The 20,908-nt window shown below is 41.3% G+C and overlaps 1 protein-coding gene and 1 long non-coding RNA gene across 3 annotated transcripts; both read left to right on the top strand.

The window, feature by feature from the left end:
- Nucleotides 1-3,030: 3,030 nt before the first annotated feature.
- LOC145162917 (uncharacterized) lies at nt 3,031-14,708 on the top strand. The gene is made up of 7 exons (XR_013739431.1): nt 3,031-3,121; nt 12,775-12,848; nt 13,091-13,240; nt 13,459-13,542; nt 14,143-14,250; nt 14,325-14,425; nt 14,596-14,708. It is a non-coding gene; the product is annotated as an uncharacterized LOC145162917 (long non-coding RNA).
- A 3,195-nt stretch (nt 14,709-17,903) lies between these two features.
- On the top strand, nt 17,904-19,815 carry LOC145162916 (vignain-like). Of its 2 annotated transcripts, XR_013739430.1 has the most exons (5): nt 17,904-18,434; nt 18,525-18,754; nt 18,869-19,006; nt 19,113-19,439; nt 19,707-19,815. XR_013739430.1 is itself a non-coding variant. In XM_079081895.1 (4 exons), exons 1-4 carry the CDS (start codon nt 17,966-17,968, stop codon nt 19,386-19,388), a joined length of 1,113 nt encoding a protein of 370 aa, XP_078938021.1. In that variant the 5' UTR covers nt 17,904-17,965; the 3' UTR covers nt 19,389-19,544. The 2 variants fall into 2 exon arrangements, 1 of the variants encoding a protein (XP_078938021.1); XM_079081895.1 differs by lacking the exon at nt 19,707-19,815 and having other exon boundaries at nt 19,113-19,544.
- Nucleotides 19,816-20,908: the final 1,093 nt, after the last annotated feature.

Raw genomic sequence — 20,908 nt, 5'->3', positions numbered from 1 at the left:
GCAGTAGTATCCGGTGAGTCCAAGAAACCCACGTAGTGTGGTGAAGCTTGTAGGAGGCAGCCATGCTAGGATTGCCGATATTTTTTCTGGATCAGCGGTGACACCTTGGGCTGAAATCACGTGGCCTAAATAGTCAATGGTGTGGACCCTGAATGTGCACTTGGAGCTTTTGGCATGGAATTGGTTTTGGTATAGGGTATGAAGGACGTGTTGGAGGTGTACGTAATGTTGTGCGGTAGAGTTACTGTATACCAAGATATCGTCAAAAAAAACCAAAGCAAAATCTCGTAACACCGTGCGAAAAAGATCATTCATTGTGGCTTGGAATGTCGAAGCTGCGTTAGAGAGGCCGAAAGGCATTACGAGAAACTCGTAATGACCGTCCACCGTACGAAAGTTGTTTTGTGGGTGTCCACAGGTGCTACACGAATTTGATGGTAACCTGCCCGAAGATCGATTTTGGAAAAAATAGACGCCCCATGTAACTCATCAAGTAATCCATCTACAGTTGGGATAGGAAATCAATCTTTGATTGTGATGGCATTGAGAGCTCGGTAGTCGACACAGAACCGCCATGTGCTGTCTTTCTTTTTTACGAGTAAGACTGGGGATGAATACAGGCTCTGACTTGGTTTGATTATGCCCTCCTCCAACATCTCTGAGATAAGTGTGCTCATGAGTTGCTTCTGGTAATGGGGATATCGATACGGCTTAACATTGATCGGAGTTGCATTGGGTTGGGTAGGGATGTGATGGTCTTGGGAACGTGACGGGGGAAGGTTATTAGGTGTATCGAAGATGGTGGAGTATGTTTGGAGGAGTTGGCTGATGGTGGCATTTGGGTGTTTTTGCTCTAGTGATTGGCATGTTGTAGGCTCAAATAGGAAATAAAGGGCGTGTAAAGAAGCGACACTTTGTTTGTGGAGTAGGGTTTTGAGATTCGCTGGGGATACTGGAGTTGATAAGGGCTCGCCAGTCAACGTGATTGATTTTGGACCAATGTTGAAAGTGATATGTCGTACAGAGAAATCTGCTAGTATGGGGCCCAAAGTGCTAAGCCAGGCTAAGCCCAATATCAAGTCAGCGCCCTCCACTGGTAATAGAAAGAATGGAATCTTGAATGGATGGTGGCCCAATTGTACGTTCAGGTCAGGACACAGCCCTTCGCATCTTATGTGGTCGCTGTTTTCCACCATAACCGAGAATTCTGGAATGACGGAGTGGGGCAGATGAAAGCTGGATGCAATCCGAGGCTGTATGATATTGTGAGTGCTGCAACACTCCATTAGAACCGTAACCAGTTGCCCTTGGATGTAGCCGGTTATTCGAAGTGTCTGTGGGGATGTAAGTCCAAAAAAAGCTGCTGTGGAGAGTGCAAAGAATTATGGTGCCTCTGGTGTCGGCGATGTTTCCATAGTGTCGGTGAGAGTTGGTGGTCGGTGTCGTTGTGATCTTCATTATCAACCACTAACAAGAACTGGGGTGGGTTACATTTGTGACCGGGGGAGTATTTGTCAGGGCAGAAAAAACATAAACCTTCAGCTCACCTTTTCTGTAAAGCTTCAGGTGACAAACGGTTGAAGGGAAGTGTTTTGTTTGCAGGTGGAGTGGGAAGGATGGCGTTTGTGGTAGTGTGATTACTTGGTGTGGAGAATGATGTGTTTGGAGTTTGGTGTGGTGATGAATTTGGAGTAGAGCTATAGTTCCGCGGGTATGGGTATCGAGTTTTATTACCATCACTACAAGAAAAATCCTAAATAGCTACGGAAAGTTGCTACAAAATCAAAATCCATAGCTATTCTGCTATGAAATACGCTACGTAATGGTTTATCGTAGCTATTTTGCTACGGAAATGGCTATGGAATTGCAATGTGTAGCTAAATCTTGAAAACCTACGAAAAGTTACTATGGAATCAAAATTTGTAGTTACTCTACGACGGAATATGCTACAGACTGGCTACTTGTAGCTATTTTGCTACGAAAATAGCTACAAAGTTGCATTTTCGTAGCTAAATCCCGAATCACTACTGAAAGTTGCTACGAAACCAAAATTTGTAGCTATTTTACTACGATATATACTACGGAGTTTTTGGCCGTAGCTAGTTCGTTACGAAACTTGTTACGAAATCCATATATGTAGCTAGTTGGCTACATCATTAGCTACACAATCCAAAATAGGTAGCTAGATGGCTACGGAAGTGAAATCCGTAGCTATTTTGTTATGAAATTTGTTACAAAATAAAATTTTGTAGCTAATCTACTATATAACTTGTTACAAAAAGCTTGATCGTAGATATTTGTGTATAAAACTTGTTTTCAAATTTGCAAAATAACTACGAAATTAAAATCTGTTGGTATTTTACTACATAATATTTCGTAGTCAAGTAGCTATAGAATATTTTTCCGTAGTAAATATAGAAATTTCTATAACCTATTCATATACTCTATTCATATACTCTATTAATGAGCATGGTGGTTATGTATAGTAGAATTCTTGCTCATTCCACATTAGCCACCAATATTTTATCATTTACTTTGACTATTTTGACCTCCCTTTTTCCCTAAATCGTTGTTTTTCCTTTTGTCTACGTTATCGTCCATCCGTGTTGGGCTGTTAAGCGGGGTCAATGGGGACACACGTTTGTTGTTCTTCATTTGCGTCAACGATTCTTCTGATTAACGTTGTCTATCTTCCCAAGAAGAACACCACCTTATTTTTAATCAATACCAGTTTCTCTCAAATTCATCTTCCGTCTCTTTCATCCCACTTGCGAAAGGAGAGAAGCATCAATCGTATCAGCTTTGTCTCTGAACCCTAAATTCCAGCTTTGCTGATTAAGTTTCTTTCCAGGTTTGCCGATTCAATTTCTTTATTACAATAATTCTATGCGTCGATTGCACGTCCGCCTGGAGAACGAAATTAGAGAATCATAAATTGCTTTAATTTTGTCTGTGAACCCTAAATTCTAGGTTTGTTGATTCAGTTTCTTTCCAGGTTCGCTGATTCAATTTCTTTACTAAATTTTTAACATGAATTTGTCTTTTCGAAAATGTGGCGAAGACTTCATCGACATTTTTTGGATGGTGGAAGACTTTGACGAAACATTCAATCGTCTAAAATGTAAGTGCGTTTTATTCACTTTCTAGAATTCCTTGTGATTAAACTATCCATGTATGTATATTGCAAATTACATGTAGATGATATCATTATCATCTCTTTTACATTTTCAATTTTTAATCTCGCTGCTTGGAACGAGTTTTTTTGGTCATGTTACTAACTCATGTTCCAATTGTGGTATGATTTTTGCTACATTTATGTTACTTATCACATCTCACTAGGCGAATTTGTAACATCCCAAAAATACAGTCTGAAAATTTCGTTTTAAATTAGTAATAAAACCATATTCATCAAACGTCATATAAGAATCATAAACAATGTATCTCAAAATATCATAACAACTGTCAAATATATCAGAGTATAAACATCCCAGGCTGAACAAATGGTGTGTGCACTGCAATCTTCCCGAGCTCCTCTTTTGAATACTGAGTACCTGAAACCAAAACTGAAAACTGTAAGCATGAAGCTTAGTGAGTCTCCCCAAACTATCACATACCATACAATAACATATAAAGCAACTACTGGGCCTTGCCCACTGCATCGGGCCCCGCCCGACATCGGACCGAAGTCCCGACTAACTTGGGCCCCGCCCGGCATCGGACCGAAGTCCAGAATAACTTGGGCCCCGCCGGGCATTGGACCTAAGTCTGGAATATACTTGGGCCTCAACCACTGCATCGGGCCTCGCCCGGCATCGGACCGAAGTCCGGACTAATTTGGGCCCCGCCCACTGCATCGGACCGAAGTCCGGAATAACTTGGACCCCGCCCACTGCATCGGGCCCCGCCCGGCATCGGACCGAAGTTCAGAATATACTTGGGCCTCGCCCACTGCATCGGGCCCTACCCGGCATCGGACCGAAGTTCGGACTAATTTGGGCCCCGCCCACTGCATCGGGCCCCGCCCGGCATCGGACCGAAGTCCGGAACATATAACACATAACATAAACATGCATGAATCACAAAGACATCAAGCATACATAACTACTTCTCGGGTTTCCCCGACATCGGACCGAAGTCCGGGACACATAACATATAACAGGTAAGCTAAATTACTGCATCGGGCCCCGCCCGACATCGGACCGAAGTCCGGTACTACTAACATCTAAACGGGCCGGCATTGGTGCCTTAGACTCGTTCCTACTGAAGGGAAACTCACCTCACACTGCTGAAGTCCCGTAGACACAATCTCATACTGCTGAAGTCCCGCAGACATAATCCCAGGCTGTTGAAGTCCCGCAGACTCAACCCCAGCTGCTGGATGACAGATTCCCGAACTGTCAACACCAAAATAACACCCAATTAATAATTGGGTTCTATCTCATATCCATAATTCCATGCTTGGGGTAAAAGACTACTTTACCCTTAACTTAGCTTGACTCAGTCCCAAGGCCCAATCCAAAGGCCCAAAGTCCAACTATGGCTCAAAGCCCAACCTTTGGCCCAATTTTCCAAATTGGGCCCAAACCTCTACATGGACTTCCCTTAAGGCCCAATTGTTCAGTCCAATCCAACATGTCTCATTCTAAGGGCCCAATATCATAAAACCATCTAGGCCCAACTATGGCCCATCTATGGCCCAATTTTGCAAATTGGGCCCAATCCTTCATATGGGCCTTACCCTAAAGCCCAACTAATTACTCTAGTCCATTTGATTATTCTTGCATGGCCTAACACAAAGCCCAAGTGAAACTAGGGTTTCACATAAAATGAAGATTAGGGTTAAGTGTTTCTTACTTAACCCATTAAGGACTTAATCCATTAAGTCCTTTACTCTACTAGATAAGTGATATGGAGAAATTGGGCTTAATACACAATCCAATCTCAATAGCCCAAAAGTGGGTCCAATAAGTCTAAGGCCCAATTACTCACAATTAGGGTTTTCTAAACCCTAAATAGGGTTCCTCACCCAAATGTGGCCCAATAGGCCCAAAATTAATCTTTAAGCCCATTAGGGTCTTGCTAGGTCCATTAGGGTTTGCGTGTGGGGCACCACCCACTACCGCCTCGGGTAGTGGTGGTCAATGGCGGCTCACGGCGGCGGCCACCACCTTACGGTGGTGGTTACTATTATTTTCATTATTTCATGCTAATTACAATTACAAGGCTTTTATCCAAAATACACACACTAACTAATACACACACACAGCCATGCCATGGTGGCCGGCGGTGGCTCGTGGTGGCGGTGGCCTTTCTTGCTTTTCCGGCTAGACTAACACACACAAACAAGATTACATGCACACACACACACACACCCGCTATGAGGTCGCAAAGCAACTCCAGACACCCCTTGGTGGCCCACGGCGGCGACAGCAACGTTCTCGGATGGCAGTGGTGGGGCTACAACTGCTTCACGAAGGCAGCCACCACCTCACGGTGGTGGCGGTGGTTTCCTTTTTTGCTCCCAACCACGCAGCGACGCACCAGCAAGCAGCACCCACAAACCGGCAATACATATCTTCAAAGGAAATAGTGGCAGCGGCATCGGTGGCGAAGGGAGGTCGAAGGAACGACGACGCACGTAAACCCAGCAGTCACGCCATTGACTGCCCTCGCACGAGGATAGAGGCTGCCACGCTCGGTGGCTCGACCCATCGGAAAAACGCCACAACGGTGACGGCGACTGGAAGGCTTGCACCCGGCGGTGGAAGTTGCTTCCTCTAACCACGACAGCAGCACCGGAAGTCGAGCTTGTCATCGTCCGCAACGGAGGCGGCGGCTGGAACAGAGCTTCTCAGTGATGACGGCGTCGGCTAACCCGACTGATCGGAAAAGTGAGCGAAGGGAGGGGGCGGCTGACTCCACACTTGGCGGCCGAACTCTCCCATTAGGGTTAGGGTTTCACAAGGGTTTTATACCCGATCCATATAACATCTTTCCCATAATTACAACTCTGGTCCCTCCCTTTGGGATCTTTTCAAATCTAAGCCAATATTTACAATTTAAACCCTGAATACTAGAATCCATTACAACTTAGGTACGGAAATTACCAAACAGTCTCCTATCTTCCATAATCTCTTCAAATGAAGTCCCATAAATTACCATTAAACCCTTAAGCCTTCACTTCTTTTCAATTCAAGTCTTCGATGTACACTTTTAACCCTTGAGTTTTAAAAATTCTTCACAAATTAGTCTGGGACTTATATTTATTAATTTATTTAAATAAACGGGGCGTTACAACTCTCCCCCACTTAAATTAGATTTCGTCCTTGAAATCATTTCTTACCATTCCTTATACACCCAACCACTATAGTGAGATGGTCACCATCCTGGGCACACCCTAGCCTTTTCAGGGTGGCCAGGACCAACCTTGCCAAGCCTTAAATTCCACTGGTGAATGGATTCCTCACAACAGTCTACATCTACTCTGTCTGATATCGGCTGCCTTGAGATCATCTGATCCCCTGACAGACCACTCATACTAAATCATTATCGATGACACCAACCTGCTTATCTCTCAATTGACCCCTCAACATCCTGCTAGCTCGAAATTCCAACTACAAAACAAGTTCACAAACCTAATTATCCCTGTAGATCCCTTATACTTGGCCAATGCTCAGTTATTTCCGCTGTGAGTGACTTGTCACTTCCCTATAACCAGCTATCCTATCTGTACTTGCAACTTAGGGCACAATAACTAACATTGCCCAACGCTGAAACTGCCCGAACACTGAACTGCCTGAAGTAGTATGCTGCCACATGGCTGCTTCCCGAAATCTATCTAGGCCTTCCTGGTGTCAACTGATTCGCCAATTATCTGAAGTACCGGGTTCCGACCCGGTTGCGGAGCCAAAGGACTCCCACTTAGTCGCATCACACGACTTCTGAACAAATTCCTTCTCTAGAACTAGTTGCCACTAGTTACCATGCCACTGAGGCTCTAATAACTTTCTAATCTAACTGATCGAGTCCATACGTCGAATCCTGACGTCACCAAACCCAAGGCTAAAAGTGACTGCTACATGACCATTGGTAGCCTCATGTCATAAATGACCTTAAGCAGTCCACTGCTTCCTTGCTTTCATCTCTGTAGTGGCGCTTCTACAATCTTATCACTGGCTTAACCAGGTCTAATCCGTCTAGGAAATTCCGAAATCCAATCCGTGGATTTCCATTTTCTCACTGCTACACCCGAACTGGGGGGTACTACTATTCTTTCCGCATCCTAACAATGCACTCACGCTATCTACCAACCTAGTGAATGCTACGGCTACACCCACAGACTTACAATACTCTATCACTGTCTGTTGCTAGTGAATGCTACGGCTACTCCCGCAGACTTACAACACTCTAGTACTATCTGGCTGCTAGTGAATGCTACGGCTACGCCCGCAGACTTACAACACTCTAACATTATCTGACTGCTAGTGAATGCTACGGCTACACCCGCAGACTTACAACACTCTAACACTATCTGGCTGCTAGTGAATGCTACGGCTACACCCGCAGACTTACAACACTCTAACACTATCTGACTGCTAGTGAATGCTACAGCTACACCCGCAGACTTACAAAACTCTAACATTATCTGGCTGCTAGTGAATGCTACGGCTACACCCGCAGACTTACAACACTCTATCACTATCTGGCTGCTAGTGAATGCTACGGCTACACCCGCAGACTTACAACACTTTATCTCTATCTATACTGGATCGAACACGCGCTTGACCCGCACTCTGCTGAACTCATGTCCTGACTGGAATCCCCAACCGGATTCCCTAAGGCCTGCTAGCAAACATTCCGAGAACGCGATCTCATCATTGGCAAGTTTTTCCGAACTTCCATATCACACTCTCCTCGAACCATACAGCCACATGGGTCGTCTTCCTTTCAGACAAGGATGCAAAACTTATCCTAGTCTCAAAACTGCTCCCGCTTCTGAATCCTTGGGCGATTCTCCCCCACTTTGATTCAGCTAATGCCTTACAGCACACAAAACTGGAAGAATTCCCAATCCTTCTCACCACCCATGACCAATCTGCTAGAAACCACGCTTACCATTGCTAGTGTTTTCAATACCAGCTAATCCAAAAGATCACACAACTTCTAAAAAAAATCCGAATAAATCTCCGGTAATAACCCGCTAGACCCAAGAAGTTTCGAATCTCAATTGGAGACCTCGGAATCTCCCACTGCATCACGGCCTCTATCTTGGCCGGATCGACTAGTACACCTTTCTGGTTGACAGGGTGCTCAAGGAATTGCACCCCGCGCAACCAAAACTCACAATTGGAGAACCTTGCGAAAATTCTCTCCCTCCTCAAAGTCTCTAGCACCTCCCTCAGGTGCTTCTCGTGCTGCTCCTCAATCTTGGAATAAACCAAGATGACGTTGTACTTTCCCAATTCCGTAATCTGGGGAATTGCTCTATCACAATTCGCTAATGCTTCTCGGCATGCAATTGACATATGACATCTCTTAAAAATACAATTCAGACACAAGCGGAGGATAAGTCAGGGTTACACTTACTCAAACCCTTGAAACGAAAGACTCCCTTGTGTAGTTTCCCGCAAGTGTTGCACCGAATCTGACCCCGCTGGCCTCTCAGAAGCTAATCTGAAATCTACGGTCTCCTCCCGAGACCCCTCACTATAAGCAACTGATCTGGTTCCCTCTTCCCAGTGTGCTCTAAGTCAATATCCCGCTCTCGAGCTCTAGAAGTCATATTATCCAGGGTCTCACACCCCGAGGTACTCCCGATCTACTTGCTATCATTCTGTGGTATGGTCTGATAACTTACCTTCTTCGTTTCCTCATCTGCTGCATATTGTGGTACCATATAAGCTCTTTCCCGGGACTTGGCAGTGACCTCTGCCACAGTCTCAGTCGTCTAGTGGAGATCTAACAACTCTTGCGCCAACTGCCGCGCCTCAATCGCCTGGGCACACTCTGCCCAGAATCTGGTCTGGAAGTCATCTCATGACATAGAATCAACCACGTCATCACTCAACTCACTGCCAACCTCTTCCTATCAATATCGTGCTCTATCCCCCAGGAGACAGGAAGTAAGCCAGATCTTGTCTCCTTTCGAGACAATGTCTGGTACAAAAGTGTTGGCGACATCTGCCAACCATCTGCTGCTAACAATGGGGTCCCTAACCCCCATGAAAATTTGAAGCCTCACAAACTCTGAATTCCCGAAACATCAACGTACGGGTCTCTATCATGACTGTTATCTTAGTACAAAATGCACTCGGCCTCTCATCACAAATCTCTATAATTCCATCCTTGACCACACTGAGGATCACAGGAGTCTGGTCAATGATACTGCCTGTAATTCTCAGATGGAATGAACTCCCTCATCTGATCATCAATCTGCCCGGCTCTAGAGTCCGAGCCTGATCCCTCGTCGACACCAAAACTACCATCTGGTCTATCACGTAGCGCCACTATACTCGACAACATACGCTCATTAACATCACAATACTCATCCAAACTCGAGGGATCTCACACACTACAAGTTCCCTGGTCTTATCTCAGCCTTCCTTGATTCGAGTACGGATCCTCTGCTTTCAGTAGTACGGACCCATACTACCTTCCACATCTATCCGTACTTTCCTCAAGTACTGCCTCGACTCCACCAAGTTACCACTACTGCTACTCTCATCCTAGGCTTGCCCTAGGGAAATCTCTGACTCCACCCAACCAATCCTCAGCTGCTGAAGGCCTCCTTGTAATGCCAATTAGCCATCACCTAAGTACCATCACATGTGGCGAGGCTCAGATAATTCTTCGAGTAAAAGACTCGTCCCTACAACGGTTAGACTCAAACAAGAGCTGCGCAATACGGCCAAATCTAGCACTCTGAGATTATCCAACCCTGATCACATGTGACGTGACGTATTCACCTAATGGCTAACTCTCATCACTCCGAGTCCCACAAAGAACAAAGCAAGCAGCATTCAGACACATGAGACTACTCAAGCAATTCTACCCTCATAACAAGAAACTGTACTAGCATACAATGTTAAGCTCATACTATCAGGCATAACCTAAACATGCTATCCTACTGCTGTCTACTCAATACTAGCATGCAACTCTCATAAGCTGAAACACATATAGCAGGCACATAAGGCATCCTCCTAGATCCTTAGTCCTATTCTAGCATGATGTTCTACTGAAACTGGAACTGATAAACATAACATAAACTTGTATGGGTAATTTGGGAGTACCTACTTGAGCTCGGCTGATTGCATGCACCACACCCTTTTTCCTTTTTCAAAGTTCTTCTCTTTCTAAAAATTCTTTTTGCTGTTCTAAAACTCTTTTCTTTTTAAGTTTCTTTTTGCTTTTCTAAAACTTTTTTTTTTGAAAACTTTATACCAGTTCCTTAGTTTGAGTTCAGACACACTCGGGAGTGCGCCCGAATCCCTCAAACCAAAGCTCTCATACCAACTTGTAACATCCCAAAAATACAGTCTGAAAATTTCGTTTTAAATTTGTAATAAAACCATATTCATCAAACGTCATATAAGAATCATAAACAATGTATCTCAAAATATCATAACAACTGTCAAATATATCAGAGTATAAACATCCCAGGCTGAACAAATGGTGTGTGCACTGCAATCTTCCCGAGCTCCTCTTTTGAATACTGAGTACCTGAAACCAAAACTGAAAACTGTAAGCACGAAGCTTAGTGAGTCTCCCCAAACTATCACATACCATACAATAACATATAAAGCAACTACTGGGCCTTGCCCACTGCATCGGGCCCCACCCGGCATCGGACCGAAGTCCGGACTAACTTGGGCCCCGCCCGGCATCGGACCGAAGTTCGGAATAACTTGGGCCCCGCCCACTGCATCGGGCCCCGCCCGACATCGGACCTAAGTCCGGAATATACTTGGGCCTCGCCCACTGCATCGGGCCCCGCCCGGCATCGGACCGAAGTCTGGAATAACTTGGGCCCCGCCCACTGCATCGGGCCCCGCCCGGCATCAGACCGAAGTCCAGAATATACTTGGGCCTCGCCCACTGCATCGGGCCCCACCCGGCATCGGACCGAAGTCCGAACTAATTTGGCCCCGCCCACTGCATCGGGTCCCACCCGGCATCGGACCGAAGTCCGGAACATATAACACATAACATAAACATGCATGAATCACAAAGACATCAAGCATACATAACTACTTCTCGGGTTTCCCCGACATCGGACCGAAGTCCGGGACACATAACATATAACAGGTAAGCTAAATCACTGCATCGGGCCCCGCCCGGCATCGGACTGAAGTCCGGTACTACTAACATCTAAACGGGCCGACATTGGTGCCTTAGACCCGTTGCTACTGAAGGGAAACTCACCTCACACTGCTGAAGTCCCGTAGACACAATCCCATACTGCTGAAGTCCCGCATACATAATCCCAGGCTGTTGAAGTCCCGCAGACTCAAACCCAGCTGTTGGATGACAGATTCCCGAACTGTCAACACCAAAATAACACCCAATTAATAATTAGGTTCTATCTCATATCCATAATTGCATGCTTGGGGTAAAAGACTACTTTACCCTTAACTTAGCTTGACTCAGTCCCGAGGCCCAATCCAAAGGCCCAAAGTCCAACTATGGCTCAAAGCCCAACCTTTGGCCCAATTTTCCAAATTGGGCCCAAACCTCTACATGGACTTCCCTTAAGGCCCAATTGTTCAGTCCAATCCAACATGTCTCATTCTAAGGGCCCAATATCATAAAACCATCTAGGCCCAACTATGGCCCATCTATGGCCCAATTTTGCAAATTGGGCCCAATCCTTCATATGGGCCTTACCCTAAAGCCCAACTAATTACTCTAATCCATTTAATTATTCTTGGATGGCCCAACACAAAGCCCAAGTGAAACTAGGGTTTCACATAAAATGAAGATTAGGGTTAAGTGTTTCTTACTTAACCCATTAAGGACTTAATCCATTAAGTCCTTTACTCTACTAGATAAATGATGTGGAGAAATTGGGCTTAATACACAATCCAATCTCAATAGCCCAAAAGTGGGTCCAATAAGTCTAAGGCCCAATTACTCACAATTAGGGTTTTCTAAACCCTAAATAGGGTTCCTCACCCAAATGTGGCCCAATAGGCCCAAAATTAATCTTTAAGCCCATTAGGGTCTTGCTAGGTCCATTAGGGTTTGCGTGTGGGGAACCACCCACTACCGCCTCGGGTAGTGGTGGTCAATGGCGGCTCACGGCGGCGGCCAACACCTTACGGTGGTGGTTACTATTATTTTCATTATTTCATGCTAATTACAATTACAAGGCTTTTATCCAAATTACAAGGCTATTATCTTCAAATGAAGTCCCATAAATTACCATTAAACCCTTAAGCCTTCACTTCTTTTCAATTCAAGTCCCGGATGTACACTTTTAACCCTTGAGTTTTAAAAATTCTTCACAAATTAGTCTGGGACTTATATTTATTAATTTATTTAAATAAACGCGGTGTTATAGAATTTCCATTGTTTCTGATGTTTGGATACATTTTATTGTAATACCTGTTTACCGCTTCACGTTTTCTACTGTCATATATGTGTTGATAGAAAATTGTCCCTGATTTGTGTGAAAGTAGCTATAGCCTAATATCTATAAATATATAGTTAACGTTGACTTATATTGCTTTTGTAGTTTTTTCTTATTGTATTTGCAAATTTTCTCATTTTTCTCAGCTGACTTCCAGATTAAAAGAGAGATCCCTATAACGAAGATGATGAGGCATCCTAATATTTTCATACTCCATGAGGTATATTTAAAATGATGTGATATGTACGCTTGTACCCACAACTTGTTTGAAGAAATGCCTTTTTGTGTTCATGTGCCTGAATGGAAACTCTTTGACCTAATTAGAATCTTTCATTTGTCACATAACTAACAATGTTCTCTTCAAAATGTAAATCTTGTATGAACATCTTCTCGAATCTTGGTCATTTTTGTGTGTGAGTTAGTAACTGAAATGTTAATATTGGTTGAGTTTTTATTTTTCAGGAAAGTGAAAGTGAAGATGATGAAATTGATGATCACAATGATGAAGAAAATGATCATGAACAAGAAGCAGAGGTAGAAAAGGAGGTGGTGTATGAAAAACCTGCATAAGTTTTGCCTCCAAAGGACACTGATAGGCAGCTTTCAAAGAAGGTATTTGTGTCTTTTTCCAAGTGATGAAGTTTTATTAAAAAAAAGGGAAAAAAGAAGATATAATATATGTTGCGTCGCATAATAAACTTCCTTTCATATATTGGTTTCTATTTTTGAGATGGCATTATGACATTTTTTTACAGATTTTTTTATAGTTACTCGTACTATTAATTCAGATTTCTCATCTTCATTATAAACTCGAATGGAAATGTGTGCAGGGTTTCCCCGAATATCGAGATGGATGTGCACACGTTCTTGGTCAACAGAGAAAGAGTCATCGATTACTTGAATTCATTAGAAGGGTATGTTTTTTTGGTTATTTTTCTTAATTGTTTGAGACTGGATATGAAGCTTGAATTATTTTTATTGACTAATTTCCCCATAAATTCAAATCTGAAACAAAAGAATCAACCTTAGATATCCGATTTATAGGCATATGTTGCAAAAGTAATAGTCATATATCCTAATTCAGTCTACATTTCCTTCTAATTTTTAATTTTATAAATGATTAATATGAAAATATGGTATTCAAACTACTAAACGATCCAAGCATTTGTGTGAAGTGATATTTATGTGACTTTAAGCCATTTGATCAGGTTCTGTTCTCACTACTACATCTGTTATGGATAAATGGATCATTATTTTTTGTTCTTGAATTTTCTTTTGAGTTTATTGGGAAAATTTTAAAATATGCAATTATGATGATTGATCTTATGTTTCCACTTCTAACCCAAATCCATAAATCTTTGTAGTTGTATGAGCTTCTTATTTCATTCCGTCATATTGTTGTATGTGCTTAATCTGTTCTCTCTGATGTTATTGTATTGCTTCTAATTTATTAACCATTTATTTTTTATTAAATTCAAATAAATATTAATCCGTGAGCTAACAAAAAAATGCAGCATATTTCCACAGATGGAATGGCTTTAGGAAGTGTTTTTATTTTATACGGATCTGTTAGTGGGCCGTCAAAAACAAATTTTCTTCTTGCATATGAGTGTCCTCAAGAGGTATAAAAAGTGAACAACTTTTTACTAAATCTAATTTAATGAATTAATTAGCATAAAACAATTAATTGTTGCAGATTGGTTATTATGGGATCTTAGTGAGGTCTGGTTTACTGTATTTAAAGCCCTGTTCTTCAACTTTCTCTCTGCATTGGTGGCACTAGCATGAACTGCTTTGGTTAGTTAATTTTTTTTAATTAAAGCAAAAAAATGATATATTATATTAGATTGTTTATTAAAATGATAAATAATAATAAATAGACCAAATAATAGGCCTTATCATTAGTTTTATTCTATCACTTCAATCTACAATTGGTTAATACTTTTTTTATTTCTTTCTTTCTGCAGGATCATTTTCACAGATTGCTTCAATGGAACTCATCCACTTGCATCACGTACCTATTGATTCTAGACTCGCAAATGTGTTGCTACAGATCAAGTCTGAACTAAATGTACACATGAGTGATAATTCTTTGTAAATTGGATAATACTTCTTTATGTCGATTTATTTTTCACCTAAATTGCTTTCATAGAAAAAGAAAATAAATAAAATAGATAACATATTGTAAATATCGAAGGTTTCCAACCCCTGCAACATGGGGGAACCCTTTCTAGTTAAATTTATATTTACTACATTCTCATATATTTTTATGAATATTATAATTGGAATATTGGATTTTGTTGAATATTTTTGTCATACTAAATTTGCACCTGAACTTATTGTTATTGAAAAAATTGCTATGAAACTAATGGCTACGGAATTTGCTACGTAACAAATAGCTATAGAATTTGCTACTGACCAAATGGCTACGGAATCTGCTACGGAACGAATGTCTACGAAATTTGTTACGGAACGAATGGCTATGGAATTTGCTACATAACAAATAGCTACAGAATTTGCTATGGACCAAATGGCTATAGAATTTGCTACGGAACAAAATAGATACGGAATTTGCTACAAAATTCATTGTTACGGAATTGTGATGGAGGTGTGTTGTAGTTGAAATGCTACGGATAGACGTCGTAGCAACGGCCGTAGCAAAATTGCTATGGAACTATAATTCCGTAGTTAAACATTTTGCTACAAGAAATCTTACTATGGAATCTCATTGGCAAATTTCGTAGCAACTTCGGTAGTTATTTAGGTTTAACTATGGAATTTCAGTTTTTTGCTACGAAATTTTTCTGTAGTTAAATCGAAATTTTCTTTAAGTGCATGTAGTTTGTCCTCTACCAATTTGGCGAGACCATACGCCTGCGAAGTGTGGTTGGATGAAGGATCGCCATTTCATTCTGGATATTCGCGCACAATCCGGAAAGAAAACAGTTGAGGAGTGCTTCGGTGCTAAGGCCCGTGACACAGTTGCTCGTCTTTTCAAATTCGGCTTGGAAGGCGGAGACGGTGGTCGTCTGGCGGAGTTTGAACAAGGTGGCCTGATGATTTTCGTAAGTGGAGGGGCCGAAACGGAGTTCCAAGGCGTGGGAAATGTCCCTCCAATTGCCAAGTAGTCGGTTGTTGGCGAGATGCTTGTACCAACTAAGTGCTTCGCCAGTGCAGTAGAACACAGTGAGAGTGACACGTTGAATTTCGGGGATGGAGTAATACTGGAAGTAGTTGTTGGCTTGAAATATCCAGTCAAGGAGGTTGGTACCTTCGAAGTTGGGTAATGAGATTTTTGGCTGTCGAGGCTGTTGGTGCGGTGGTGGTGGTGTGACTGGTGGGGGTGTTGAGGGTGGTGGCCGATGTTGGTGGTCGGTGGATAGGATGGTAACCAGTTGGTCAAGTTTGGTGGCGTTAGCATTGGAGATTTGTATAAGAGCTTGGAGTTGATCATGCAGGTTTTGGGGAGAATCTTCTGGTGAGGAGGTGGACGTGGAGTCTTTCTTGGGAGCCATGAGAACGAAGATGAAAGCACCAATTGATAGCAGCCACTTCGAGAGGGCCAATCTCCAGAATTAAGCAAGGAATAACGGAAACTTTTTGGAACAATTTTCTCAATATATTTCTCCTCCACTTCTGTTACAATTTAAAGAAAAACTCATGACACTACTTATTCCCTATGAATGAAAAACATGCATGCAATTAAACGTGGAGTCCTAGAATAATGCAACTAATCTAACTGGTGATGGACCCGGTCTTTATTCATGGTTCTAAGCAAAGTGGAGAGCAAGCCGTTGAATCAGTCTTGGAGTCGTGCTGGAATATTCCTTTCCCTCTTGGGCCATTCATGCTTGTTGACTGTTGGGCTTCCGTTGGTATTAGCTGTCTTGTTGGGCTCGTGATGTGTATCAGCGTCCTCTCTCTCTCTCTCTCTCTCTCTCTCTCTCTCTCTCTCTCTCTCTCTCTCTCTCTCTCTCTCTCTCTCTCTCTCTCTCTCATTTTAAGAACCATTTCTGAGTAATCCTTCTTTAGTTTTCCTAAATCATTTGGGTTGACCGACCATAAGGACTAAACTACATATCAAGCCCACAATCAAATGCTAATGAGTGACGAAGCGCTCATTTTTTCTTGTGGCTATTTTGGAGTTATACTGATCTTTTCTACATTCTACAATTGTGGGTTGATTCTTTATCCTAATGGCAAACCTCAAATCATTCAACATTGAGTGGATATTGGGAGATTGCAATACTTGTTCTTGTCGTTTTCTCTTTTTTATCACAGGTGCTGCTGTGGTGTCAATTTTTTGGCAAATTTCTGATGCTCTAATCTCTAAAGACGGCTTCTCAGATTTCTATTTGGTTCCCTCATGAACACTTAGGTTTAATGAAGCTTTTGACCTTGGGTGCTTTTTCCTTTTTGTTGCTGTTGTTGTTTGAGATTTAAAGAATGAAATTTGGATTATCTCCAGATCCAAGATGATAAGGACTCGAATTATCAGTAATTTGAGAAGAATTACTTGATGAGGGATGAGAATTCGTTGATTGAGGCATAATTGCAGAAAACGGAGTAAGAATTTGAAAGAAGAAGAAGATGGATCGAACACAATTAATCTGATACCATGTCAGATTGATATGAACTGATTGAAAGAGAGAAATCTCATTTTCATTGATTGAAGAAGTGTACAATACAAAGGAATAAGAAACATATATAGATACTACTCATAGATACTACTCGCTAACACGGATTGATGACCTGTAACATAGTTGCCCTACTACTTTGGAGTTTGAAGAAAATTAATCTGGGTTTTCCGTGGATTAAAATAAACCCAGATCATATTCAAATCGTGAAGGGAGGGATGATCGATTTGAGAGTTTTTCTTGTTATTGTTGTTTTATCGATTAAGAGGATAAGGGAAAAGAATGTTATTGCAGAGATTGGAATGATAATAGAGTAGAAATCTATGTGTGTGACTGTGTGAAAGAAGAGGGAGTAACGCACGTTTTTAAACAAAAAAAAGTGGAGCTTTTTCTCTCTCCTGTAACCCTAAGTAATACAAGGATATAAATACCAATAGATATAAATGTCAGTGGAACTATAAAAAGTTAAAAGTGGAAATATATACCCTTTATATTTATATTTGGATCTGACCAAGTATCCAATAGCTAATTTCATGGGGTCCGGGAGTACGCGTGTATGATTGGATCATGACAATTATTATTGTTGATTGAGATTGTTTCACGGGCATCCACTCAATTTTTTCCTAGAATGTCAGTTCTCCATCGTCATCGTTCACAATAAATTTAGAATCCAAGAAGAGCAGCTAGCAGCAAGATCGAAATGGAGATCAGCAAGTTAATTTTGGTTTCACTTACATTGATTTGGTGTATAGGGGGGATTGTTGAGGGTTTCACATATGATGACAAAGAGGTTGAGACAGAGGAGGGAAAGTCGGCTATGTTTGAAAGGTGGAGGAGCCACCACAATATGCAGGGTATGCGCGACAAAGACAAAAAGAAGCAGTACGAAGCGTTCAAGGCTAACCTGGACATTGTTCACTCGACAAATAAGGCAAAGAAGCCATATAAGTTACAGATGAACAAGTTTGCAGGGATGACTAAGGCCGAGTTTCAGAGCAAGTATACTGGATTGAAGGCTTCTCCAAAGATCCGGCCAGGAATGAAGTCTGTCGTCAGCGAGGCGGAGTGGCCGCATCCTTTCAAGTATCGTAATTTCACTGATGTCCCACCGGCTATTGACTGGAGAGCCCAAGGTGTCGTCACCCCTGTCGTGAATCAAGGAGGATGTGGTAAGTGGTAACACGTACGTTTTTGCTTTCTATAAAGAGGATATATTTGTATTTGTATTTGTAATTATATACTATTACACATGCATGCAGGAAGTTGCTATGCGTTTGCAACAGCAGATACAATTGCATCGTTACACGCGATCAGAACAAAGCAACTAATAGAATTATCACCTAAAGAAATTCTCGACTGTTGTAATTGTGGCGGATGTGAGGGAGGGAAAATGCACGATGCCTTCTTGTACGTTGCAAACAATAAAGGTCTAACAACAGCCAAGAACTATCCTTACAAGCCTGTGGCTGAGACTTGCAACGTTAAAAAGGTTAGTTTGAGTAATGCATGCATGTCGCAAATCAAAACTTGTTGGTACATGCATGTATCATCATCATCATCATCATCATCATCATCTCATCTCAACTTTTTGAATGAATAACAGGAGCAGGATGTTGCGGTAGAAATTCATGGATATGAGCGGGTGCCATTTAATTCTGAGCCGGCTCTTATGGCATCAGTTGCGAACCAGCCTGTACAAGCTTCAATTGAATGTGAAGAACCTTTTATGTTGTATAAAGAGGTAACTCAAACCGAATACAAAATATTATTCATCTGTTTACCATAATTAAAAGATAGATTAATTAATTAATAATTGAACGAAATTAATTAATATATATGATTAACAGGGAGTTATGACCGCACCCACTGGAACGAAAACTGGGCATGCAGTTGTACTTGTTGGATACGATACGGATCCTGATGGAACCAAATACTGGATAGCGAAGAACTCTTGGGGAACAGATTGGGGAGAGCAAGGATACGTCAGACTCCTTCGTGGAGTTCCTGAGAAAGAGGGGTACAGTGGGGTAAATACGAAACCTCGCTTTCCTACCAGGGAAGAAGCTGGTCAAGATGATACAGGACGCGGCGACCCTGTGGTTCATATGAGTAGAGACCTCTAGAGGAACCACAACATACTCTACTTATTAATCTCCCTTCTGGCAGGATGCGAGGTATGATACGATTACTGATAACGGAGATTCATAAATTTTCTTTTAATTTTGTAATATGGAATTCAACATATAACACTTCTTTATACCCAAAAGTTTGTGGCCAAATCATGTTCGAGCATTTGTTTCTTAAGATGAATGGCTACAAAACATCTGATTTTGGCGGTGCCATTATAGTAATTATGATGGAGTTAATTTTTGATGTAAAAAATTGTACGGATAAAAATGTAAGTGAGATGTTATTGACGCCCCATTCATATCATCTTCCAGGTTTATGCGCCTGGATTTGTTTCTCAAGAACTCAACTGACAGTCTGACATGTTTCAGCTGTCTTAACAGTTTATTTTTATTTTTCTACGAATTTGTTTTTTGTCCTAGTTTTTTTTTCTTTGTAATGAAAACTAAAAAATCGTTGTTCTTAAATATTTGTTTCATACAAAATGAATATAATAATGAAAACTAATAAAAAAACTTAATGTTTATATTATTTTTCTAAAACCAAAAGAAAGCAATTAGGTCCGCATTTCATTGAAATTTAAGAGAATATTCTTGAGTTAGGTAAATAAAACCGGAAACAAATTAAAAAAACATCAAAAACTGATAGGATCCAAAGTTATTTATTTTATGCAACTAAACAAGATACATAGATAAGTTACCTACAATTGAAGTCTAAGAAGAATTCTAAAAACTCAAACTGGAGTTTCTCTATCAAAATTGAAAACTTTGGCTTCAAACATACAAGATTTTCAAGCTCTCTTCTTTCACAACAAGAAAATGCACCTTTAGGGACAACAACATGCGTCGCAAATAGTCAAGATTGTCGCCCCTAAAGGTAATAGGGACGACATGTCGTCTCAATTGGGTCGCCGCAATACCACGTAGCTAATACTCAAAAGTCGTCCTTAAAGGTGTCGTCCCTAATACATGTCGTCGCTAATAGCTGTCGTCGTCCCTAAAGGTGTCGTCCCTAATAATATTCCGGCTACCGGTCAGTGTTACTCCGGCCAAATATTCCGGCGGGATGTGTCGTCGCTAATGCTTAAGATCGTCCCTAAAGGTGTCGCCACTAATGCTTGTTTTTTTTTAGATAAAATTTATATTTTATATTAGTTTATATTATAAAAATATAAAATTATAAAACTTATAATTTAAAAATCTGCATTACATAAAACATCAAATAACATTACATAAAATATATCGATATATTTGGTTTTCTCGCACCAGAGGCGGTGCAGCTCCTTAATAGAGTCCAACGGGTCATGTATTCTAATGTCATATCTCCTAGATCCACAAATGTTGTTTTAAAAAGAATTGGTTTTGCCATCCAGAAAGGGCTAGCGGCGCAGCTTGTTGCCCGTTTGCCTTCAATCGATATGTATTGAACTATAATTTGACATTTTCGATAATATATATATATATATATATATATATATATATATATATATATATATATATATATATATATATATATA

This window comes from Lactuca virosa, chromosome 3 (assembly GCF_052849685.1).
Source record: "Lactuca virosa cultivar CGN04683 chromosome 3, Lactuca_virosa_CGN04683_v6, whole genome shotgun sequence".
Lineage (NCBI taxonomy): Eukaryota > Viridiplantae > Streptophyta > Magnoliopsida > Asterales > Asteraceae > Lactuca > Lactuca virosa.
The sequence above is the reverse complement of the archived record's forward strand: the minus strand, read 5'-3'. Positions and strand labels throughout refer to the sequence as shown.